The 25,365-nt window shown below is 52.4% G+C and overlaps 1 protein-coding gene across 3 annotated transcripts in view; it reads right to left on the bottom strand.

The window, feature by feature from the left end:
• PLXDC1 (plexin domain containing 1) overlaps window positions 1–25,365 on the bottom strand; it is a 62,672-nt gene that overhangs the window by 14,877 nt on the left and 22,430 nt on the right. For all 3 annotated transcript variants that reach the window (XM_086687174.1, XM_086687173.1, XM_086687175.1), the window contains exons 3-9: window positions 18,814–18,957; window positions 18,451–18,520; window positions 17,693–17,815; window positions 17,194–17,312; window positions 15,505–15,604; window positions 5,399–5,494; window positions 1,381–1,462 (exon numbers count right to left, since the gene is read on the bottom strand). In XM_086687174.1, the coding sequence (XP_086543300.1) occupies window positions 1,381–1,462; window positions 5,399–5,494; window positions 15,505–15,604; window positions 17,194–17,312; window positions 17,693–17,815; window positions 18,451–18,520; window positions 18,814–18,957 (734 nt within the window). The remainder of the gene's footprint in view (window positions 1–1,380; window positions 1,463–5,398; window positions 5,495–15,504; window positions 15,605–17,193; window positions 17,313–17,692; window positions 17,816–18,450; window positions 18,521–18,813; window positions 18,958–25,365) is intronic.

Genomic DNA, 25,365 nt, shown 5'->3' on the forward strand with positions numbered 1-25,365 from the left:
GTCCACACCCAAGGCCTTGCCCTCCCCTAACCTGACCAACCCTCATTAAACTGTCACGGTCTCTGGGTTTGGGCGTATGTGTTAAATGGGGATGTGTCAATGGGAGGGTTTTGCTTTCATCTGACCCATTTTGAAGTTCTTATGGCTCAGCTCTCGCTGGACGCTGAGTCATGTGGTGGCAGCCAGCCCCAGGATTCCGGGGCTCATCCGAGGTCATCTGGATTATCTCTCGGCGCTGAGACAGTAGCTCTCAAACTCGAGAGTACATAAGATGGATGGTGCTGCAGAGCTATTCTCCAGGAGGACCCCAACCTCCAGGTAGGAAGGACACCCAGAAACCCCTCTCCCCTTGGCCCCCGGGGCTGTGTCCTGTGCCGGGCAGGCCACCTTTTAGCTCCTATTTCTGCCCTGGGCTATTTGAAAGGAGCAAAGGAAACACTGACAGATGCTTGCCAGCTGCCTGGAACTCAGAGACACTGTAATTTGCAACTTTCAAGATTGCTTCATAGGGCTTCCCACTCTCATGAGAGCCCTGGTCCCCAAAGAAATCGTTTTGTTTTGTTTTGTTTTGTTTTCCCTTCCTGCTATTTATTTATCTTGGACAGGAGAACAGGGCTCGAATTCTGAGTCTAATCTGTGAGGAAATGATTTCAGAACAAGGAGTGGAAGATGAGTGGGGATTTAAGAAATTTATCCCTCTTTATCCCTCAGCCTGAATCTCACCCAGAATTTTCCCTGTTTCCAACACCAAGCAAACACAGCTTTGTAGCTTGCCCCAACTTTCCACGGATGCCTGCAACTTCCACACCCCTGATTTTCAGGAAACCCCATTACGGCCCGAGAAAGATCTTAAGGCGGTGTTTGGGGGGTCACGGGACCCTCATCCAACGGCAATGGGTCTTTGGAGCTGGCGGGTCTCACATTTGTTTGCAGATGAGGGCACTGTGTTAATATGCAGGTTTCTGGGCTTCTTTCCCAGAGATCCTGATGCAGGGGGCCTGGGGCAGGTTCCAGGAACCTGCATGTTCAACACGAGACCTAGCTGATTCTGGGATCCTCACATCTGTGGACCGTTCTCTGGGAAGCCCTGCGCTAGGATGAACCAACCCTTCCGGGTGTAAGAAGGCGCTACAGTAGATAGAATCTCTGAATAATCTTCCAGAAACCTAGTGTCACCACGGGGACCCTGCCACACAGTCACCTCGATCGGGCCTCGGGGAGAAACTCACTTCTGTGACATTCTTGTGCTACGGGGCACAATGGGCTGGCTAGAGATGCTCTCATGTTGGCAATGAGGCCCGAGGCAGGGAGGGGGCCGTGCCACCCTCTGCCCCTCCTCCAAGGCCTCCTGGGGAACCAGAGGGTCAGCCCGGCACAAACCTCTGGAGGACGTGGCACCAGCTGCAGTTGAAGGTCAGGTCCGAGGACACGCAGGCATCACAGGTCCGATGCTGCAGGCAGGCTGCAAGAGAGAAGGCAATTGTCCCTGAGCATCAGACCCTCCACAGACCTCCAAAAGGCGCAACTCTCCCAAATGCTGGGTCCTTACAGAACTACGGAGTCTCTGACTGGCAGGGACCCCAGAGGTCATTAGTGCCACCCTCCCTTGAGTCCAGCCCTGATTCTTCCATCTCTTTCTCCCTCCTTCCCTTTTCCTCCTTCCTCCTTCTTTCTGTCACCAGGGGGGCAGGCCCCCAGCGGGTGCTGGGGATTCTGCAGGAAGTCTTCCCTGCAGAGGCAGACTCACTCAAACAGATAATCAAACAAAAATAACTACATAATCACCATTGCGATGAGGTTTGTGAAGCACGTACAAAGGGATCTCACCTAGTCTGGGAAGTTATACTGCTGGGCCGTGGCCCACAATTACAGGGTTGCAAAGGACTTCAATGGTCCTACCAGGTATTCATCCACTCATGCATGCATTCATTCATTCTTTCAACAAATATTTACTGAACGCTTACCACGGGCCAGGCCCTGTCCCGGGTGCTGGAGATGCAGTGGTGAAGGGGCAAAGACAGAAATGCTGCCTGCATGGACCCTGTAGTTGAGTGGAGGAGACGGCCAACAAATACACAGACAAGGGGGCGCCTGGGTGGCTCAGTCGGCTAAGCATCTGACTTCGGCTCAGGTCATGATCTCGCGGTCCGTGAGTTCGAGCCCCGTGTCAGGCTCTGTGCTGACAGCTCAGAGGCTGGAGCCTGCTTCGGATTCTGTCTCTCTCTCTCTCTCTCTCTCTCTCTCTCTGACCCTCCCCCAACTCGCACTCTCTCTCTCTCTCTCTCAAAAATAAATAAACATTAAAAAAACAAATACACGAAGTCTACACTAGGGTTTCCAGCACTGGACTGTGAAAAAAAGTGGCACAAAACCAAGAGGCAGAATGACAGGGGCGGCGGGGGGATGCATTCTGGTCAGGGAGGTTGGTAAAGGCTTCTCTGAGGAGAGGTCGTTTAGGCAGAGCCTGGGAGAAGGCAGGAAGCAAGCCTGGCTGCTCTCCTGGAGGAGGCGAAGTGCAAGCAGAAGAGCCCCTGCACGCAGAGGCCTGGGAGGAGCGTGTTTCAGCCTTTCAGCCGTGTTCTCAACAGCAGCCGGGATGCTAACAGGCTGGGCGGAGTAGACAAGCTGAGGGTGTTAGAGGAGGAGCGAGAGCTGGGGCCTGGCCTGGGGCAGTGCAGAGCCAGAGAGCAGAGGAGTTAGTGGGAGCAGGCTGCTGGAGGGTGCGTGGACCCCTCCTCTGGCACCAGCCAGGCACAGGAGCAGAGAGGGCCGGGGGTGGGGGGCAGGAGGTATGGGGGCTGGATTTTAAGAGTTTTCGTTTGCAATCGAACGGCACCCACCGAAGTGAACCAGAATGACCTCTGAGTAGCAAGCAGCTGCCACAAAGCCCATGCATTTTATTACAAGCAGAGCCAGGCCCTCCCCCAGAATAACTGTGTATAATCTAAAGGCTCATCTGATGAGCAGCTGAACGGAACACCCCGATATAGCAGCAAGAAGTGACAACTCACTCAGAGAAATGACCACTCATTCAATACACATCACACACACTTCTTCACTTTGTGAGTCTTCACGGGACTCTACCGCAATCCACTAATCGGGGAGCCAGTTTGCTTTCCGTGGACCCCCAACAAGATGGCAGCCGGGAACCAGCCCTTGGTGAGTGGGAGAAAAGCTGTTGTGGGCACAGCGTGGCCACCTCCAGTCACTATGGGAGGGACTGGCTGTAGGTGGCACTGTGTCCTTTCAAAAGAACGAGAGCTCTCTGGCTGCTTCGTTCCCTGGTGTATCCAGAGGTCCTAGAATAGCACCTGGCACGTGGTAGGCAGTTTACAAATGTTTACGCAATTGATGTATTGATGGTTTTGTTATCGCCATTTTACAGAGGAGGGAACTGAGAGGCTTACAGAGAGTCATGAAGCTAAGAGTGGCAGGTCTGGGTTTGACCTGAGGTCTGTGGGAGCCAAAAGCCTTGAGATCCCACTGTGGGTTTCCCTGCCCCCTGCTCCCACCCTCAGCCCACGCCACCTCTTCATGAGTGTCTCTTCTAGACAAGGGACCGGGAAGAACCAACCACAGAGCACAATGGCTTAGAGACAGCCCATCCACACCTCTGGAAGAATCTTGGCTAAGTCCTCCTCCACCCAAAGGTAACAGAGCCATCCTGCACTGGGGGGATGCAGAGTTTTCTCAGGACCAAGGTAACCAGCCTTCCAGGGGTTCAAATCACAGCCTTGGTAGCGCTGGCCCCTCCCCTGGCAGCTGTATCTACATGGGCACCCACACAGGAGCCCGTGGCCTGCTCATTCCAGTGACTCCGGAGGCCTCTTGAAAGGCTCTAGTCAAAAAACCCTGGGAGCTTCCGTGAGGTACGTGTAAAATCTACTGCCCTTTAATTCTCGTCTGCATTTCAGATGTCCTGTGCGCTATTAAATGCTCACGAAATTCACCGGAGGGGTGAGAAGTGGCTGAAACATACAGACGGTGTCCCAGAAACATATTCCCGGGACGTTTCACTTCTGCCCAGGCAGTTACCCTGCCCTTGGATGTCTTTGCTCCTAAGTGCAGTTTATTCAAGGGCTAGGGCTGAGGTTTGCTCTCAGCGTCCTTGAGGAGCCCCTGGTTCTCAGGCCCCACATCTTTCCTGCCCGGAAAGAGCGCAGTGGGGGTGAGGGTGGCGCTGTGACCTGCAAGTGGTCCTGTGACCCTGTGGTGTCTGTGTCCTTCCTCTTTTCCAGGGGAGGACACCTGCTGAGCCCAAATAAACCTTAACAATTAAAAAAATAAAAAACAAATAAAAATGCAAGAATAAGGGACACCTGGGCGTCTGGGCATCTGGCTCTTGATTTTGGCTCAGGTCATGATCTCACAGTTGGTGAGTTCAAGCCCCATGTCGGACTCCAGCCTGCTTGAGATTCTCTCTCTCTCAAAATAAATACATAAACCTTTTAAAAAATGTTTTTTCATTTTTTGAGAGAGACAGAGACAGATCATGAACAGGGTGGGGGGGGTGGTTGGGGGGAGTGGGGGGCAGAGAGATAGGGAGAGATAGAGAGAGAATCTGAAGCAGACTCCAGGCTCTGAGCTGTCAGCACAGAGTCTGACGCGGGGCTCGAACCCACAAGCCGTGAGATCATGACCTGAGCCAAATTGGGGCGCTCAACCGACTAAGCCACCCAGGCACCCCCAAATAAAGAAATAAACTTAAAAAAAATGGCAAGACCAGGAGTGCTGTCCTCCTCTCCCTCTCTCTCCCCAGATGCCCTGACCATATCCTGAAGAGCATCTAACCTTGATCCTGTGGGGTCAGCAGCAGCTGGGACCTCAGCCATAGTGTGCCTTCAACTGTAGGGGAGTGGGGTGGAGGGTGGAGGGTGAGTGGGGTGCGGGGGGGCGGTGCAGAGGGCCTGGCCATGGTTCTTGGAGGGCTGCAGGATAAATTGCTTTACTGCCTCCTGCCTGTGGACTCCCACCTTGCCCCTCCTCTAAGGAAAATGCAATAAGAAATTTAAGGACTGATCCATTCAGTTCCTGGATTACCTTTCCTGGGGGCTGAGTCTAAAAATTCTGGGAGGTACACCTTCCCTGGGTTTAATTGTGTGTTAGTAACAATAGCTGTCATGTGCCAAGTACAAACCACGCCCCAGGCCGGGGATGCGCCAGTTGGTTGTCAGAGCTTCCATTCACTCGTGTCCTCGACTCTACTTACTGTGGTTCTCACTCTTACCACAGCTCTGGGAGGGAAGGAGTGCCAGGCCCATGTGACACATGAGAAATGGCAGCCCAGAGAAATTACGTGGCCATATCCACCCAGGGATCAGTGGTGGGCGTGGGAATGGAACCCAGATTGTCTGACTATAACGCTCTTTGCAGGACACTGGGAATGACCCCTACTCACTTGGCAGTGGGGTGAACTCCACAGCTGACATGCTGGTGACCTTGCTGGGGTCCAGCTCCACACGGTGGTATTCGAAGATAGTCCTCCGCCGAGATTCTGAAACAGAGGCAGAGCCTGTCATCAGGAGCACCTCACGGCCGGAGGGCTCCAAGGCTTGTACCTGGAGCCTGACAGGTGGGCAGGGGATTGCAGCGAGTGGAACAGGGAGTCAGTACGCAGCCGCTGAGGGCAGGAAGTAAGCTCATCAACCTGGGACAATGATGTTGGAGCTGCAGGGAGACAGGAAGACAAGAACTGACCCTGAGAGGGGAGCTTTGTATTGTAGGCAGGTTAAACTGCTCAGGGCAGAGGCCCAGCTGCTGCTGAGGTCAGGACATAGGAGCTCCCATGCTTCTGCATGGCTCCGAGCCTTCACAGCTGCTGTTCTCTTGATTCATAATGTTCTTCCACCCCTTCTCTCTTTGTCTAGCTCAACCTTCCAGGTCCAGCGCAGGGTTCCTTCCTTAGCCAGCTCCGTCCCCGTCTCCACTCAGGCCAGGTGCCCTGTTCCCACTGCACTCACCATATTGTGTGGTCATTAGAGTCTATTTGGAGGGCGGAGCCATTAGACTGGGAGCATCTGGTCCTGAACCTGACCCACAGTGAGCACTCTGCAAACATCTGCAGATGCACAGGCTGAACTTAGAGAAACTCTCCCCTCCTGGATGGAAGCCAGAGCAAGGTTTAGGGCCTGGGGCTTGGCTTATGTCCTGCCTCAGTCCCTGCAGGAACTCCCTACAGGACATCAGAGTCAAGAGACCTGAGTTCTGATTCCAGTTCTGCTCCCCTTCTTAGGCCTCAGTTTCTCATTTGTGATGTGGAAGGACAGAAACACCTCCCACAACACCCTTGGGAGGAAAAAAGTGGAACTGTAGATGAAATGACTTCTCCTAAAATGACAATCTGTGATGCTTTGATGTTTCCCACGACATCCCCATACCCACCCAAGAACCATGACTTGGGGCTGATTTCCTTAGGCTCTGAAAGGCAGGCAGGTAGGTGCTGAGCTTTGTGAATGAGCTTCCCTACAAGGGGAAGGGGTTGCATAGTGTTTGGCCTGCCCAGCACCCCTTCTTCCTTTAGGAAACAGCACCCCCCTTGGGGATACTACCCCTAGTCCATTCCTACATGTGGCCTGCCCTGAAGCTACCATGTTCCTCCCTGACCCCGCCTCCCTGGCTACACAGTGATTGGTCCAGGGCTGGGCATCTGATGCAAGCTGGGCCAATCAGAGACCTTCCCTGGGACTTTTCAACTGTAAACAAAAGACCCTGTGCTTTCTAGTAATGAAGCTGAGAAAATGCACGCTCCAGGTCTGTGAATGGCCACAGGTCTGATGAAGCAGGAAGTTCTGGTGGCTTTCTAGGCTCTGGTGTCCCAGGACCTGCCCTGGTCCCTGTCTCCCTAGCCATCAATTCTTCCTTTGGTTCTTTGGGCTACTTCATATCCCCTTTTCCACTTAAACTTGTTGAGTTGGGTTTTTATTACTAGAAACCCAGAATAGGCAAGGATACATGTTTCTCTCTCAGCTGAGCATCTCAACTCTCAGCATCCTGTGCAATGGCTGGATGTCCCATCCCCCGCCCCCCGAATGAAGAATCCAGGGGAGCATCTGCTTCCTAAAAGAACATCTCATCTATGTTTCTATCATATATTTATCCCCAGTCTTGGAATCAATGCCTCCTACTTAACCCAGGATTGAACCCCCAGTTGGTCTGGTGCTAAGACATGCTGTCTTCCTATGACCCCACACTGCTCTGCAGCAGAGTAATGATGGACACCTCAGCCCCTGAAACATTCCCAACTGCAGAATGTCCTGGAAACATGCTATGCAATGAATGAGTCCTGACTTGTGGCATCTGCTGATTTCTGTGATGTAAATACTCCCCGTGCTGATTCCAAACTACCAGTTTGGAGTCACTGAACACAGAATTGGGGAAAGATGTGGTCACTCTGCTCGTGTGACTCCTCACAAAGGTCTCTAGCACACCGTGGTTATGGTTTCTTTTTTTTTCCTTTTGAAAAAAATTTTAATGTTTATTTTTGAGAGAGAGAGAGAGACAGCATGAGTAGGGGAAGGGGCAGAGAGAAAGGGAGACACAGAATCCGAAGCAGGCTCCAGGCTCTGAGGTTTCGGCACAGAGCCTGACGCGGGACTCGAACTCACGCAACTGCGAGATCATGACCTGAGCCGAAGTTGGACGCTTCACGGACTGAGCCACTCAGGTGCCCCCACGGTTTCTTTACAGTAGTCCTCCTTATCCGCAGTTTCCCTTTCCACGGTTTCAGTTACCCGCGGTCAACCATGTCATTCGCCTCACTTCATCTCATCACACAGGCATTGTATCAGTCACCTCCCATCCTCACAAGAAGGGTGAGATTGGTACAATAAGATATTTTGAGAGGGAGACCACGTTCACATAACTTTTATTACATTATTTTGTTACAATTGCTCTATTTTATTACTGGTTATTGTTAATCTCTTACTGTGCCTAATTTAGAAATTAAACTTTATCATAGGTAGGTGCATATAGGAAAAAACATAGTATACATAAGCTTCAGTACTACCCTGTGGTTTTAGGCATCCACTGGGAATCTTGGAACATGTTCCCTTGGATAAGGTGGGGGACTACTGGATTTGTGTTTCTAAAAGAGTAGAAGGGAAACATTTACAATGTTTTTTTTAAGAATAAATAATCAAGGGGGCGCCTAGGTGGCTCGGTCGGTTAAGCGTCCGACTTCGGCTCAGGTCATGATCTCACGGTCCGTGAGTTCGAGCCCCGCGTCGGGCTCTGTGCTGACAGTTCAGAGCCTGGAGCCTGCTTCAGATTCTGTGTGTGTCTCTCTCTCCGTACCTCCCCAGCTAGTACTTTGTCTCTCTGTCTTACTGTCTCTCTCAAAGATAAATAAACATTAAAAAAAATTTAGATAGGGGACACCCAGGCAGCCTTCCACAGCTCCATCCCACCCACCACCCCCAGAGGCTGTCTCTCCTTCTGAAAAATCATCCTTTTGAGCACGAAAATGTAATAGGGGGGAAAAAAGTGAAATTCCAGGTCTTCCAAGGAGCCTGAGACCATGGGGTCTGGAGTCTATGTGAATCTTTCTTCCTTTATCTGCTTCCTCTTTCAAGGCTAGCTCAAAGGTCATACCCTCCTTGAAGGCTTCTCCACCCTCCTCGGGCACAGTTAGTTGGTGGCCCCTCTACTGAGCTTCACAGTCTCTTGCACAATGTCTAGTGTCACCTGTTACACTGATCCATCAGTATCAACTTTGCTGGCCACCTGCCCCACCAGGCTGTGAGCTCCCCCAGGGCAGAGCCTGCTAGTTATTTGTGTCTGTCCCCCAGCCCCTAGCACCAGGCCCTGCACATAACAGAGCCTCAAGAAATGACTGTAAATGAATGAATGGATTATAGGGAGCCACAAGAACCTCAGCAACTTATTATAACTTCAGCCCACAGCCCAAAGGAAGAATGCCCTTCCTCCCTAGCCCACCACAGGCCACAGCTTCTCCCAAAAGGGCGGCCCCCAATGGGCTGCAGAAAGCCAGACATGCCCCTTCCTAACTTAGAACTCCAAGTGGAGGGAGAGCTGGCTTTCAGGATTTCTCCCCCTGCAAGGATGTGAGAGAGACCTTGCACCCAGGATCAGAAGGAAGGAGAAATGGGAGGGACCAATGGAGCCAGGGTTGGGCAAAATGGAGACATGAACTTGTCAACGTGCCCGGTTCAGGGGTAGAGACGGACACACAGCAGCCAGGGAAGGAGAGGTTCCCAGCAAACCTCACACCAGAATCTAGGGATGGGTCTCCCCACCACCTGGGCTGGGGAACAGAGTTGAGGATGTGCTTCAAGTGAGGATGCAGCCAGACAGGGTCAGATGCCCTGCAAAACCTGACACAGCCCTAACCCAAGGCAGGGGAGATGAGTGTGGTAGGAAGGGGGGGGGGGAGGGTGGGTGCATGGAAATATACTTCTGATTAAAAATATTTGCTCACTTCAACTGTTGCCAACTTGTACTTGGTTGAGTGTATGGCTTTGGGAATATTTTTATTTCTCTATAAACAGAACTCTTAATATCCCCGCCTGAGTTATTTGCTTTTGGATTAGCTCGCCAACATCTGGGGCTCACCCAAGGACGATGACGTCCATCTGCATGACCAACAGATCTCTCCAGAACTGAGACAGAGGCTGCCCCAAAGCCACATTTCTGGCAGTTTGAGACATTCTGCTTTATCTCTGTTTCCACTCATCAAAGATTCAGAAATACTAGGGTCCAGACACAGAAGGCCCAGCTGCCCAAACAAGAAAATTTAAAAAAAAAAAAAATTTTTTTTTTTTAACGTTTATTTTTGAGAGAGCGAGTGAGACAGAGTGCAAGCGGGGGAGGGGCAGAGAGAGAAGGAGACACAGAATCTGAAGCAGCCTCCAGGCTCCGAGCTGTCAGCACAGAGCCCGATGCGGGGCGTGAACTCACAAACCGTGAGATCATGACCTGAGCCAAAGTTGGATGCTTTAACTGACTGAGCCATCCAGGCGCCCCACCAAGAAATGTTAATGGCTCAAAAGAGAGGTTTGCATGTCCCGTGTTGTTTCAAAACAAGACACCAGTGGGGAAGGGTTGGATCAGTCAGAAGAGATCAGACTGACAAGTCCTGTCACAAACTGCCCTCCAAAATGGGTGGTCACGATACAAAAGATATAAGATGGCGGTTCCAGAAAAAGTTTTCACCTACTCATTCATGTATTTCTTTGCTCATTCGATTATTCATTCAATAATCATAAATGGAGCCCTAGCAGGGACCCCCCGAGGTAAACACAAAGGAACAGGACTACAATTTGGAGCCCTTAATAATGAAATCCTCATTAACTGATTCCACTAATTCAGCATCTCGGTTCTGACGTCGCTACACTAACGTTGCTTTTATGCTGTCCATGAAAGAAAGAGTTTTTTAAGCAAATGAATAGAGGAAATTATACTGACTTCTGGGGGCCCCTGGCAGCCAAATAAAGAGCATATAAGTTACCCTGTGTGTTTTGCCTGCCTCTGCAAATAGCTGCTGCTAACCGCACGTAGATCTTTGCATCGGGCACGCTCTGCAGATTCTCTGCTGCAAAATCGATGTGGCAGTTTCTATATGTAAATGGCAAGAAGAACTCTGGCCGCTTGCAGCACCTCCTCCCCTCAATGCCAGGAGTGAGACTGCTCTGAATTCCCTCCACCCTCAGGTAAAGGTGGCAGGAAGGTATTTGGAGCCTGGGGAAGGAGACGGTCCCCCAGGCCAGGTTCAGGGGCTGGGCGGTTCTGGAATAGTGGGGAAACCAAACTCCACCTCTCCTAGCGCTCCAGGCAGGGAGGAGCTAGGGTTCAAAGACAGGGACACCCTCCATTCTGGTGGCGGTGTCCGAGGGGGGGCTTGGACAATGGGAGTATCTGTGGTGATAATGGGATAACCCTAACTACAGACCAGAGAGCTGTCCTTGGCTTTGCGTCTCATTTAAGCCATGGTTATTTGGGACTTACTGTTATTTGGCAGCTCAGCGTAAGCCAAACGAATTCTCTGCTTGTGGGTCGAATAGCAGACCCAGAGGAATCTGACCTCTCAGCCACATCAAATCCATCACTCCCCAAAGCAGAGGTGGTGGCCCATTTAGAAGCCCCGTGACGGCCATGGATGCTGTCCCAGGAAAATGCATGCATATGAATATGCCCCACCCACACCTCAATCTTCCTCTTCACGTCTATGCCTGGAGCCCAGGCTAGAGATGCAACTCATTACCCAAGTACTCACTCCTCACCACAAGTGACATCAGGCCCCTGTTCTCACTGGGGGGCACCAGAGAGCAGAGGACAAGGTCCCTTCGGTGACACTCATTCTTGTGCGGATTTTTCATTTTTGAGTGTCTGCCCCGCGGCAGGCACAGGGCTGAGCGCTGGGGAGAAGGTGATTGAGGAAACCGTGAGTTCTGCCGCACGGAGGAGGCAACATCCGAGCTGCAGCAGTGGATGGGGAGAGTTTTGCCAAGTGGCAAAAGAGTTGAAATGGGGGCCATGTTAGGCAAGGAACTGGGTCCTAGAGATGTGGACAGCCCTTGGCATGCTTAGGGAACAGAGCATGCAGACCGGTGATGGCCTGACAGAGAATGGCAGGTGATGGGAGGGTCTAGAGAGGAGTCTATGAAGGTGGGCCGTGCCAGCTGCACGGGGCCTTGAATGCCGCACTGAGGATTTTCACTTCATGGTGCAAGCAACAAGGAGCCAGAGAATGACATGATCAGATCTGGCAGTGACGAGAAGGAATGGGGGACAGAAGGAAGGGGATGAGAGGCTGGGAGCTGCGGGGCAGTGTCTGGGGGGGGCAGGTGCCGGCTCTCCCTGGCGGGTGGACCTCACACCTCAGCAAACAGCACCTGGAGCCCCTAATCCAGCAGCTCCCACAACACAGCCCTGCCTCCTGTTGTGTCAGGTGGGCTATCCCCTGCCCTTCCTCCCGCCTCCCCGTATCTCCCTGGCTTGCTCTAAAACAGCCTTTCATTCCAGAATCACAGAGAGACCTCAGATGCAGACACTCCCTGGGGGATCCGACTTCCTCTAATTCACCCTCATACAACAGCTGGATCCAACACACATTTCCTGAGACTCCGCCAGCCCACAAAGCCCTGTGAGGGAGCCACCGAGGAGGCAGATGGGGTTCAGCAATGCACACGGGCAGGGGGACGTGGACACTAAGAACTGCCTTTCCTGCAAAACAGCCTGGGAGGTGTGGGTGTTTTGGGGAACTGAGGAGGAAAGGATTTGCCCCTCTGGTTGGAATGGGGGTGGATTAGATTTAGCAAGTCTCAATGGTCGACTCCGGGGTTTAAGAAAAACAGAAGATCTGGGTTTCAGGTCTCTCTCGTAGCCATGTGACCACAAGCAAGTCATTTCGCGTCCCTGAGCCTCTGTCCTCATTTAGAAAGTACAGACCCCACTTACAGTGTTGGGAGGATGACTACATAAGATGCTGTAAAGGTCAGGGGCGCCTGGGTGGCTCAGTCGGTTGAGCGTCTAACTCTGGCTCAGGACACGATCTCACGGTTCGTGGGTTTGAGCCCCGTGTCGGGCTCTGTGCGGGCTCAGAGCCTGGATTCGGTCTTCCTCTCTCTCTCCCCTGCCCCCCTCTCGTGCTCTATCTCTCTCAAAAATAAATAAAACATTAAAAATTTATTAAAAAAAGGATATTGTAAATCTCAGAGCCTGGGGATGGGATTATCCGTGTGGTGATCAGGCAGCCTCTAACATGGCCCCCAGTGGCCCTGCCTCCTGGTGTTGACACCCTGTGGAATCCTGTCCTGAGTGTGTTGGACCTAGCGACTTGCTTCTAACCAGCAGAATATGGCAAAAGTGATGGGATGGCACTTCTAAGATTAGGTTACAAGAAGACCGGCCTCTGTCTTGCTCACCCTCTGCTGCTCTCTTGCTTGCCTGCTTTGGTGGAAGCCAGCTACCATGCTATGAGGAGGTCCACGTGTCAGGAGCCAAAGGGGGGGCCTCCTCAAGGAAGTGAACCCTGCTAACAATCACGTGAGAGCTCTTGGAAGCAGACCCCCACCCCAAACAGTTGTTGAGAGGGCTGTAACCTGGCAAGCACCTTGAGAGCAGCCTGTGCAAGGCCTTGAACCAGAGGACGCAGCTAAGCTGTGCCTTGCTTCCTGATCCACAGAAACTCTGGGATAACGTGTGTGTGTGTGTGTGTGTGTGTGTGTGTGTGTGTGTGTGTTTAAGCTGCTAAATTTCAGGATAATTTGTTACGCAGCAATTGCTAACTAATACAATCAGAGTGACACTGAAACTATTTAGCAACCGGCTCAGTACATGTGCTACCCAACCAGTTAGAACAGATGCTGCCTGGAGCAGAGGCTTGGTGAGCTGCTTGCTAGTGTCCTGGGTGTTCAGGGAAGGTCAGGATGGGTAAGTGGAGTAGTGGGAACTTATTTTATGGAAATACTCACAAAGGGGCATAAAAATAGCTGTTTGCAAGAATATTCACTGCAGCGTTATTTGTCGTAACAAAATATTGGGAACTGTAAAGTCTATGTCCAGGGGATTGGCTAAATTAAGGTACATCTATGCAACAGGCTATCAAGTAGCCATTAAAAAGAACGAGGTGTGGGCTGATACGGAAGGATGGGCAGGATATACTTTGTTCAAGTGCAGAACAGTGACATCACATGCCATTCTCTGTGTTAAATATCCAAACGTATACTTCTCTGTAGGCTTATAGCTCTAGAAATAATCGGGCAGCCCTGGTGGCCTCCAGGAAGGGAAATTAGGGGAGAGGGGTCGGGGATGGGAGAGAAACCTGATTTTTTCTATACCTCCTTTTGTATCTTTTGAGTTTTAGACCGGATACATTTATTCATGAAAAAAATATCATTTTATAGATTCCGATAAGGGAGAGCATTCATAAAGAACAGGATGGTAATTCATGTTGACGGCACAAACCTCCAAGGTGTGGTGCATCAAGTGCAAACAGCCGCTCTAGCATGTGACTTTTTGCAGAAGTCACATGAAAGTGCTGTGGTCCTGGCATCTGACCTATGACACACCAGCATCAGGACATCACGTGCTCCTCTTTCTGCACTGTTTGCTACTGTACCAGACGCCCTGCTGGACTATAAAATACTGAGTCGCATGATAAAGGCTGGCAGAGAAAGATATTCTAATATGGGACTCACAAACTCGACGTGCCAGACATCAGGCCAAACACTTGTTGGACGTCACCGTGTTCATCTTCACAAGTCACTCGCTGCAGGGAGCATGAACCACTTATATCCCCAATTGCCGACAGAGAAATCAGCTCTAAGAGGTTAAGTGACTTGCCAGGGGTCAGATGCTTACGGAGAGTTTGGACTCGAATCCCCGCTTCCAACTCCAGAGCCAAGCCCCTAACACTATACTCAACCTTGCATGTGGCGGCTCCTGGATAAAGACTTCTAACATGAGCCCTCGGTCCCTTCCCTCAGATTTCTGTTAAGGACAGAGGCTCTGCTCAGATGATGAATCCCTCCATATCTTCCTCTTCATCGTATCTCAGTAGCACCCAGAACATAGTGGCCTCGTGCATAGCAGGAACTCAGAGCATGTGTATTGATGGAACTCAACTAACAGATGTAAGTTATGTATGCTTCCCCGGGAAGCCCTGGAGTGTCCAGAAAGGTAGTGCCGTGCCCGTCTACAGGATAGCACTTTGGTGGCTCCCAAGCACATCCTCTCAACCAGCCTGGTGTGGCTAGGGTGGAGTTCAGAATGTTCCTTGGTCCCATCAAGCACCGGCAGGGACAGAGAAGAGCAGACAGGGGTCTCCTGCTTGGGGGTCCTATAGGTGAGACAGAGGGACTTTTGTATACACAGCATAGCAAAAGAGGTCAGGTTCAAAAGACTCTGAGCCAAGGGTTCAGAAGCAATGGATAGTGTGCCTACAGTGCCTCCCCCAGAAGTGAGAATTCAAGACCCCCATGGGGGTGAGCAGGGGATCAGAAGAAGAAAAAGTGCTGTGATGCCAAAAAATATCAGAACTGGAGGAGGACCAGGAAGGAAAAAGCACTGTTCCAGCTACACCCCCATCTTACAGATGAGGCAACTGAGGCTAGAGAGATGTGATTTCCTGAAGTACAGACAGTTAATAATGTGGCTGGGACTGGCCTCCATCCCCTGAACCGCCGGTGATGCTCCTACCACGTGGGGTAGGGATGTAATCATGGTTGTGTTCTGGAAGGACTCAAAAACTCTAATCTGGTGCCTGTGGAGAATTTCTAAGTGGATGTGGTGCTGAGTGGCTCCCCTTCCCCTCCAAACCCAGAGCGTCGCCTCCCACTGGAGATTTCATTGGGAAAAAATGGTTCCTCTGCTTTAATGAAGGAAAATTAGAACTCATTATGTGTTTCATCCTCCTTCAGCGCCCCTCAGCAATCAGCCATCCAGCCACCTCCACCACTGCCAGTCCCCCCGCCCCCAACCCAGTCTGGGTCAGTCGGAGCTCAGTCCAAGCCCGCTGAGCGCTCCACGGGACCCCTGGGGACTCACCTGGTACCTCCGGGGACGGGTTGAGAATCATGAAGGCATCTGACAGGCCTGTTTTGACGGGGTGCTGGGAGGAGCTGATTTCCAGGACAGACATAGGGATCTGCAGCCGGGGAGAAGAGGCTCCATCTACCCCCTCAAAACACCCTTGGACCAGCCTGGACGTCCCCTCTGACCTCCACACCCCTCTGCCTGCTCCGTGCCACCTCTTGGAGGACTCAAGGGCATCTCAAATCCAGTGGGCCCCCATTCAAATTGCAAGTCTACTCCAACCATCTCCAGCACATTTCCTTTTTCTTTGCCATACCTCCACGCAGGCCGGAAACCTGGGAGTCACCCTTTCTTTCATCTCCGCCCTCCTCCACCTCACACATCTCTGATTCCTATTAATTAGCCTGCTAACTGGCTCTTAAATCTGTCCAGTTCTCTCCATCTTACCCTACCCTACTCCAAGCCGGCAACACCTCTCTCTCCAAAACCATCTCCCAACCTTTCCTCTGAGCCACCAACAACCTGTTCTCCATTCTGAAGCCAGAGTGACCTTTCTCAAAGGCACATCTGGGTGTTCTCCTGCCCTGTATTGCTCCCCACTCTCCCCTCCAGTCTTGCTGTCTTCTTCTTATGCTTTGTACCAGCCATGCTCTGTCCTGCCAGAGGACCTTTGAGTGTGCTTTTCTCTCTCTTCTTTGATTCCTTAACTCCTACACATCCTGCAGATTTCAACTCTTTTCCTCAGGGAAGCCTCCCCTGACCTCTGCTCAGGTAAAAAGCCTCATGAAAGAGAGAAAGAGAAAGAGAGAAAGAAAGAAGGAAGGAAGGAAGGAAGGAAGGAAGGAAGGGAAAGAAAGAAAGAAAGAAAGAAAGAAAGAAAGAAAGAAAGAAAGAGAAAGAAAGAGAAAGAAAGGAAGGAAAAGAAAAAGAAAGAAAGAAAGAAGAAACAAGAAAGAAAACAAGAAAGAAGAAAATAAGGAAGGAAGGAAGGAAGGAAGGAAGGAAGGAAGGAAGGAAGGAAAAGAAAGAAAGAAAGAAAGAAGAAAGAAAGAAAATAAGAAAGGAAGAAAATAAGGAAGGAAGGAAGGAAGGGAGGAAGAGAAAGAAAGAAAGAAAGAAAGAAAGAAAGAAAGAAAGAAAGAAAACAAGAAAGGAAGAAAAGGAAGGAAGGAAGGAGGGAAGGAAGGAAGGAAGGAAGGAAGGAAGGAAGGAAGGAAGGAAGGAAAAGAAAGAAAGAAAGAAAGAAAGAAAGAAAGAAAGAAAGAAGAAAGAAAGAAAACAAGAAAGGAAGAAAATAAGGAAGGAAGGAAGGGAGGAAGAGAAAGAAAGAAAGAAAGAAAGAAAGAAAGAAAGAAAGAAAGAAAGAAAGAAAACAAGAAAGGAAGAAAAGGAAGGAAGGAAGGAAGGAAGGAAGGAAGGAAGGAAGGAAGGAAGGAAGGGCGTCATGAAAGGCTCCCTTCGCACCAGGCACCTCGACTTAGGAACACTTGTCACAGTGGTGATTCTACATTTGTCCCTGTAATTACTGTCCATCTCCCCAACCAGACTTCTAGCTCTACATGGGCAGGGCCTATGGCCATCTCATTAACTGCTGTCTGCCCAGCACCGAGGCCTATGCCTGGCACGTTGCAGGTTCTCTACAGATATTTGCTGAATGAAAAACTCCAAGACCCGGCCACCTCTGCAGCTAAGCTCACTCACCTCTTTGTAGCCAAATACAATGCGGCCGTCTTGGTGCAGAGCTGCCTGGAAAGTGAAGCTGCCTCTGTCTTCCCGGCCTTGGAGGTAGACGTGGTCCCACTGAACAATAAAGACCGTCCCTAGGGAGGGGAGCAGAGACCCGGCTGGACAGGAAGGTAGTGCAGGAAGGAGGGCCCCGCGGAATCGGCGGCCCACATAGGTCTGAGGGTGATTGGGTGCTCAAGGGACAATCTGGTGAGAGTAAGAAACAACGAAGGTCTCTGATATTTGTCACCTCTGCTAAGAGCCAAGCACTTTTCTTTTGTTATCTCGTCAGACCCTGCTAGGTAGCAGGCATCTTGTTGCCATCTTCTAGATGAGGAAATTGAACACGGGAAGGTGGGGTGGTGGCCTTGCTGTGTGACCGTGGGTAAGTGCCTTGTCCTCTCTAGACTTTGGGCTCTGCTAAAGGGGCTGTGCCCTGGAGCCAGGTAACTTAAACTCTGAGATCTGTTCTCACCATTGTCAAAGTAAGCGACTGTTGAGTTGTCAGAGTAGCCAGGGTTGAAGTTGGCCATCAGAGGCGCCACATACTGAGTAGCCGTGAGCATCCGGTGGATCGTGTCACCCATGAAGATGAAGCCTGGGGTGCGGACAAATGCATAGAAGTCACTAGAGAAGGCCTAGAGAGGTTGCTTCCTTATGCAGGAAGGGATAGTGCAGGTGGGGCTGGAAGAGAATCTTGGACCTCTGTCCCCAACCCCCACCTGCTGGGCTCTTGGTCTGGTGTGTGGAGCAAAAGGGCCCCAGACCAGAGAAGGTTCTCCCTGCCCCTCCAGGTGGGCACAGAACTCCCACCTCTCCCTGTCCCTGGGAAAGGGCACAGGAATCAAAGATGGGCCCCTCATCTCGACAAGGAGCCTGATCCCAAGAATCACGTTCTCGTGAAGTCTCCTCCTCTCTCTCATTCACAGACTCAGAAGCTCAGGGACCACAGGCATTGCCCACGCTAGCCTGAGCTGACCCAGAGGGACACACACACACACACACACACACACACACACACACACACACGGGCAAGTCAGCCAACATCAGGAAGGTGGTCCAACACACACACACACTGTTCTCTCTCCTGAGAGTGAGGTCCCGAGAGAGCCCAACGCGGTACCCTCCCCAGTCTCTCTATACACCCCTGTCTCCAATAAACCTCCCCAGGTAGGTCCCTCACGTTCTGGCTGAGACTCCAAATCTCCCCCAGTCCCACCAACACAGCCTTACCTCCGGTTGCTATGGTGATCTGCCGCAGAGGATGACCGTAGAAAGGAAAATCAAAGGACAAGACCACTCTCTGCAGGGCACGGGAGAGAGTCAGCATGGGCCATGCTGTAGGCCAGGAGGCTGGGCGCCCACACTGTCCCATGCTTGTCTGGACAACGTAGGGGGCAGGCACGTCCAGGGCAAGCCCCCAGGACCACAGGTGGCCACCTTAACTCTGGCCACCGCCCCCCCTCCCAGGGTTCCCCGGAACGCATCTCCCAGATCACAGACCTCAGGTCACAACCATGCCCACTGAGCGGGCATGGAGGGTTGGCCCCCAGCCTCCCAGCCCAGGGCAGTGCTGCCAGGGTCTGGCATACTCACTGAAGCCTGCCGGTGAGTGTTGGAGAGGATTCTGTGGACCTTCACTTGGCTCTGGTTGGCCTTGGCCACGTCTACCCACAGCTCCCGGCTGCGGGGCTCGCTGGGGCCGTACAGACGGGACACATAGTAGCTGTGGTTGTCTTCCTGACACAACCAAGACAGAGCCCACAGGAGGTATGAGGAGCAGGTGGCCAGGAGCCATCCTCTGCTCCTCCCCCCCCACACATGCGAAGTCACAGCCCTCCCTGACACTGGGCCTGTAGCCTCGAAGGCTCGTGTAGGCCTGGATGTCCTGGGTTCCCCTTGGCCCCAGACGACAGCTCAGTACCAAGCCCCTCGCCATGCCCCAATGGCTCTGGCCCCAGCCAAATCCACACCCGCTGTACCCACGCTTAGCCCTGCCATTCCCAGACAGGCCAGGAGGCTTTCCCTGTGGCCCCTGAGTACCCACAGAGCACGCCCAAGGCAGAGCTCAGCTTGGGACATGAGGGAGAGACGGACAAGGCAGCCCCAAACAGAGCTCTTGTCTTTGGGGAGCCCCCGGACTGAAGGGGAGACCCAGTCCTTGCCCTGCGGTTACCCTGCTTAAGGAAAAAGAAAAAAAAAAATGAATCTTAGAAGCCACCAGCCCAAAGATGGAGGCCGACCCTTGATCTTGGGAAATCGCTAGTCTGATGGAGGAGGTGGGACTTATGCGAATGGAACACACAGACACAGACCTTCCCGCAGAGAGAAAGGGTAGAGAAGCAGCAATGGTTCCTTCGAGACATATTTTTAACTTCTGCTACGCGCCCGATGCGGGGAGGATAGAGAACAAGCCAGAACGCGGCAGGCTGGGAGTTCATTCTGTAAAGCCTCTTCTGCACGGGAGAATTTAGGGCCAGGACTTTTAAGAGGACAGGGAATAGTTAGCAGAAAGGGTGGCAGGGCCAGGGGAGGAGGCGATGTCACAGCATTTCAGCCCATCTGGGAGCACCAGCCACGGGGGGAAGGAGGCAGAGCAGGCTGGTTCGCTTGGCTGCCGCTGCCGAGACGGGGCTGCTGACCCGTGAGGAGACCTGGACGCGGCGGGTCATTAATCAGGCTGTCCGGTGGCAGTGGCTGCAGACACATCAGAGCAGACCATGTTGTCCCTGCCAAGCCGCCAGCTGCCCAGCCAGCTCTTGCCCCGGGACCAGCATGAGCAGGGACGAGGGATGCCTGTTCTCTCCACCCGCCAAGAGGCAGACTCTGCTCTTCTGACAAGTGACATGCTCTGGGGACCTGGGGTCAGGGCAGGGTGGGGGGATGGGGAAGATGAGCAGAAGAAACATGGTGTGGCGGGGAGGGGGCGATCTCCACCGCCACTGCCTGGTTCCTTCCCTCCGGCCTCCAGACTGCCCACCCCTCCACCCACCCTCAGCGCGGCTGTCAAACACACATAAAACACGTGCGAGGCCACATCGCTCTGCTCACAAGCCATCTGGGGCTCCCACCGTCCTCCAGACAAAACCCAAACCCAACCCTGACATGCGAGGTCTCATCAGGAGCCAGCTCCACCGTCTCTAGCTTCGCTGCTCTTGCCTTCTCTCATGCCCCGTGCAGCCTTGTGCACCCACTCACCAGCTCAGACTCCCCTGACAGTCTCAGGCCACCAGTGGTCACCCATGCCTTTGCACATGCCGATCCTCCTGCCTGGAACGACCTTCCTTGCCTTCTCCCCCCAGCAGATCCCCACTTCTTCAATGCTCAGCTTAAACCATCACCTTCTCATCGATCTTCTCCCCGCTACTTGCCCAGTGAGGACATCCATCCTTTGCAAATAGCCCCCGCCATCCACGGGAGTTCTCAAGAGGTGACTCATGTGTGCTATTTGGGTCACATGGACCCACCTTTGTTGGATTTCTGGTTTTACTCAGAAGACCACCTGAGGGGCCCACCCTGATGCCACCACCCCTGGGGTAAGGGCCAGTGCTCGTGCCAATGATGCCACCTCCCATTGCCACCGGTTATCCACCCTGGGGACCCAGAGGAGGAAGCGCTGCTTCCTAGCTCCGCCCATGGGCACCGAAGCCACTGTGCTGATGCCCAGAACTCACAGCCTCCCTTGGGAAAGCAGTTCCTTCAGGGTCTGCTTCTTCCACCCACTCCCCGGGGGATCAGATGCCACATGTCTTTGCCCCCTGCACCTTCAGCTCTCCTCCACCTCTGAGGAGGATTCCCATCTTGACCCCCAAAAAATGAAAACAGAAAAAAAAAAAATCACCCGCCGAGAAACGAAGCTCTATGCACACCAACTTATGCAAAGAGATGTGCCCAGAAGACGAGTGTGATGGCCCCCAGCCTGTTTCCTGGGACTCACGTGTGAGTAGTTTTTACTCCACCTCAAAGCAAAAAGGGAGGGGGACCTGAATAGCACTACACTGGGCAGTCTGAAGGACCCCAACTCTGAAGCCAGTTTAGGGTCAGCTATGACCACCTGCCACAGCCATGGCTCCAGCCTGCATTTCCCCCCACTTACTCCAGACAAAAAAGTGGTTTATTAAAGGGCATCAGTGAGCCTAAAATTTTGCCTGCTGGAAGAAAGGCACTCAAGTTTAGATACCATTCAGCCCATTATTTAAATGTCTGCTCCCTCCATGCCTCCCCCCACCCCAAGCTATGAGCCACTGACACGCAGGGATGGGTGAGGCTGCCCCTGCCCCCGCGACTGAAGACCCTCACATCCTCAGAGCTGAAGACGTATTTGCCAAGGTGAGGACAGCCCCGTGCCAGGAGCCCAGACCCCTTCCTTTTGCCTCGCACCTGGCACTGGGTCAAAATTTTGGAAGTAAACCCACCTCCCTAATTTCTGGGCTGTCTTTACGGGTGAGGGGGAAACGAGCAGCCCAAGAGAGCAAAGCAGCGTCTAGATGGCACATTAGTCCCTTTGCATGCCCTCCAGGATTGTGTCCTACAAAAAAGGTATATTCAAGTCCCAACCCCTAGTACCTATGAGTAAGACCTTATTTGGAAGTAGAATCGTTGCAAACATAATCAAGTTAAGATGAGATCAGACTGGGGGGTGCCAGAGTGGCTCACTTGGTTGAATGTCCGACTCTTGGTTTTGGCTCAGGTCATGGTTCATGGGTTCGAGCCCCACACCGGGCTCCACGCTGACAGTGCAGAGCCTGCTTGGGATTCTCTCTCTTCCTCTCTCTCCCTGCCCCTCCCCTGCTCGTGCTCTCTTTCTCTCTCAAAATAAATAAATAAACTTTTAAAAAAATGATGAGGTCAGGCTGGATTAGGGTGGGCTCTAAAACCAATGGTGGGTGTCCTTGTAAAAGAGAGAGAGAGAGATTTGGATATAGACACACAGGGTAACGGGGAAGAAGGCCATGTGACGACAGAGGCAGAGATTGGAGTGATGTAGCTGATGAGCCAAGGAACACGAAGGAGAGCCAGGAGCCACCAGGCTAGGAATAGGTAAGGCAGGATTCTCCCCTCGAGTCTTCAGAGGGAGCATGGCCTCTCTGACACTATGATTTCAGACTCCCAGCAGCCCAAACCGGGAGAGAATAGATGTCTGTTGCTTTAAACCACAACGTTTGTGGCAATGCGTTAGAGCAGTTCTAGAAAACTGTTATGTAGGCCGAAAGATATGTGTTGCTGTGGCTCAAGTAGGGCAACCCTGAGTCGTCTCCCCCTTCCATGTTATCGCCCTGCTTAGAACAATCTATGGCTCCCCAGCTGTATCAGGATGCAGACCACGCTCCTTACCATGACCTACAAGGCCCTGTGGGGCAGACTCTGGACATGCCTATACAATATCTACTCCCTCCTCTTCTTTGCTAACAGAACATTGGGCCTGTAGCAAGCAGCGATGTAGCCAGCTAAAACACCTCATTCCCTGGATGTGTTAAGGGTTACCACGTGCTATAGGCTGGCTAATAAGTGAAGATTCTCGTGCAGCTCACATTTGACTGCTTGTCCCTCTTCCCTTTGCCCTTCTCCTTATTCCTGCCTGGAATGTAGAGAAGATGACTGGAGCTTCAACAGCCATCTTGTGAGGATAAGGACAAGAGCCACGTAAGGACGGTGAAGTGATGAGCTGGATGGAACCTGGGTTCCCAATGATATTCTGGAGGGATGCTCGTTCAGCCCTCTGTGACACGAAAACACAAGCCCTTCCTGATACATGGTAGTCTGGCTCCCACCCACCACCCCCATGTACTTCACACCCTGTGTGCTTCAGCCCCGCTGGGCTTCTTCACTTCCTGAAATCACCAAGTGCTGTCTGCCTCAGGGCCTTGGCACCTCCTGGGCCTCAAAACCTCTCTCCCACTCCATTCAGGAGCTGAGTCCTCCTTTTCCTTTAGGCCTCAAGTCAGCAATCACTAGCTCAGAGCACCTCCCTGATGCTCCCATTACTCACCCCACCCTGGATTTCTCCCTCCCAATATGCTGCACACTTGTGATGATTTACTTGGTTTTTAGGCTTCTTATCCTCACACCTACCTTTCCTGTGAGACCATTCCCACACGGGTGAGCTCTGCCTTTAGCTACGGTGGTTAAGCACAAGAGTATAGGCTTTATTGGAGGACGTGCTGACGAGTGAACGGTCACAAAGCACAGCCCGTCGAAGACCTGCTTATCCTCTGTTTTGTTTCTACCACCACGCATGCTGGTGTCCAGAATGGGATCGTGTTACCCAACAAAGCGAGGCGGCACCAGACGGGGTCCAGACACCCGCCGGTGTGGTGGGAGTCAACCAGATGCAGCGCTCAGCTAGGAACCTGAGCAGACCTGTGTTTAAAACCGCTGCTTGGAGGCTTGGAGAAGGGTCTGGTGTCCATTACCTCCTTCCTGGGACTCACCAGTGAGAGCTTTTGCCAAATCTCCACGCATCAGACATGAGGGGCCTGGGCAGAAGCCACGCTCTGCGGTCGGAAAGCCCAAACAGATGCTAACACGTCTCTGCTGCCTCAGCTAAGACGGCAGAGGGTGGGGTGACGAGGGACGCGTCTCACTGGCCCCATCTGAAACCGGGGCAGTCACGCGCCATGACAATGGCTTTTCCTCTGTCTGTTGTTTCTCGGGTCTTTAAGTTACTGCCCCACTGGAAGGTGCCGTGGGCCACTTTTCAGTCATTGGTTAAAACTTCTCACATCCGAAGGACCAGCGTGGGTCCTTTATGGGACACAGAGCTTAGGGGACCACGTCATGCTCATCTCCTCACCCCCCAGCACCTACCTAGTGCAGGGTTTGGCACCTGGCACCTGGCAGGCGTTGGGATCTGTCTGCTGAATGCGTTCAGTCACAAGGATCCCGCAGCCGACGGGGCCGGAGGCTGTGCCGAGGATGCGTGGTCTGGTGACAAGGACAGCATCCTCCCTGAGCACCAGTGGCAGGTGATACAAAAGCCACGTGTGAAGGAAACAGCTGCTTCCTCTGGGAAGACTTTCCAAGTCTGTGGAAAGCATCCCATAGCCGGGACGTCCTGCCCACAGGAGGAAGTCCCCTGACTCCTCAAGCTCTTCTCTGAGGAAGTGAAAGTAGCTAGGGAGTCGCTCTCGGAGCAAGGAAGAGGTGCCCTCGGCTCCACCAGCTGAGACACAGCAGAGTAGGGGCGAGTCCGTCAGGGCAGCAAGCGCAGAACGTGGGTGACTGTGTCCTAAGCGTGACTGCTTGTCCACAGAAAGGAGAAGGAAGACCTCATGTGCATCTGGCTTCAATAAATAGATGCTGGGTGAGTAAAAAAAGAGACAAGAATCGGGGCGCCTGGGTGGCTCAGTCGGTTGGGCGTCCGACTTCGGCTCAGGTCCTGATCTCACGGTTCGTGGGTTCGAGCCCCACGTCAGGCTCTGTGCCGACAGCTCGGAGCCTGGAGCCTGCCTCGGATCCTGTGTCTCCCTCTCTTCCTGCTCCTTTCCTGCTTGCACTCTGTGCCTCTCTCTCAAAAACAAAAATAAAGAAAAACATTAAAAAAGAAAAGAGAGAGAGGCCAGCACTGAGGTGGGCCTGAAGACACAGAGAAAGCAGCCCTGGTTTCTGACTGATTTCCGGGTTTCTGAGGTCAGGCTGTCCGTTATCTCCAGTCTTTGGATCCCACGGTAGGTCTCTAGCCCTCGGTAAATATATATTACTTTTTGAGAGAGAGAGAGCGTGTGCCAGAGCGCAAGCAGGGGAGAGGCAGAGGGAGAGGGAGGGAGAGAATCCCAAGCAGTTCCACACCCAGCACAGAGCTGACAACGGGGCTTGATCCCAAGACCCTGATTTCACGACCTGAGCCGAGATCAAGAGTCTGACGTTCAACCACCTGAGCCACCCAGATGCGCCTCTACCCCTCACTATAAACCTTTCTCCTGACACAGTTCAAATAGCTCCTCGGAACCAAAAGGGCACTAACTAGAAGTGTCTTGTTCATGGGGTGATCAGAGGGTCATCCAGAGAGACCCCAGATGTCCTTCTCCGGCACAGACCGTGAGAGTATGAATGGGAAGAGACAAGTGAGAAACTCAATTTCTGGGAGACTTTTCCCTGATGACACACAGGCCGCCATGTTTTTCTTCTATAAAGCCAGTCACTGATGGC

This window comes from Puma concolor, chromosome E1 (assembly GCF_028749965.1).
Source record: "Puma concolor isolate L17-30 chromosome E1, mPumCon1.1.hap2, whole genome shotgun sequence".
Taxonomy (NCBI): Eukaryota; Metazoa; Chordata; class Mammalia; order Carnivora; family Felidae; genus Puma; species Puma concolor.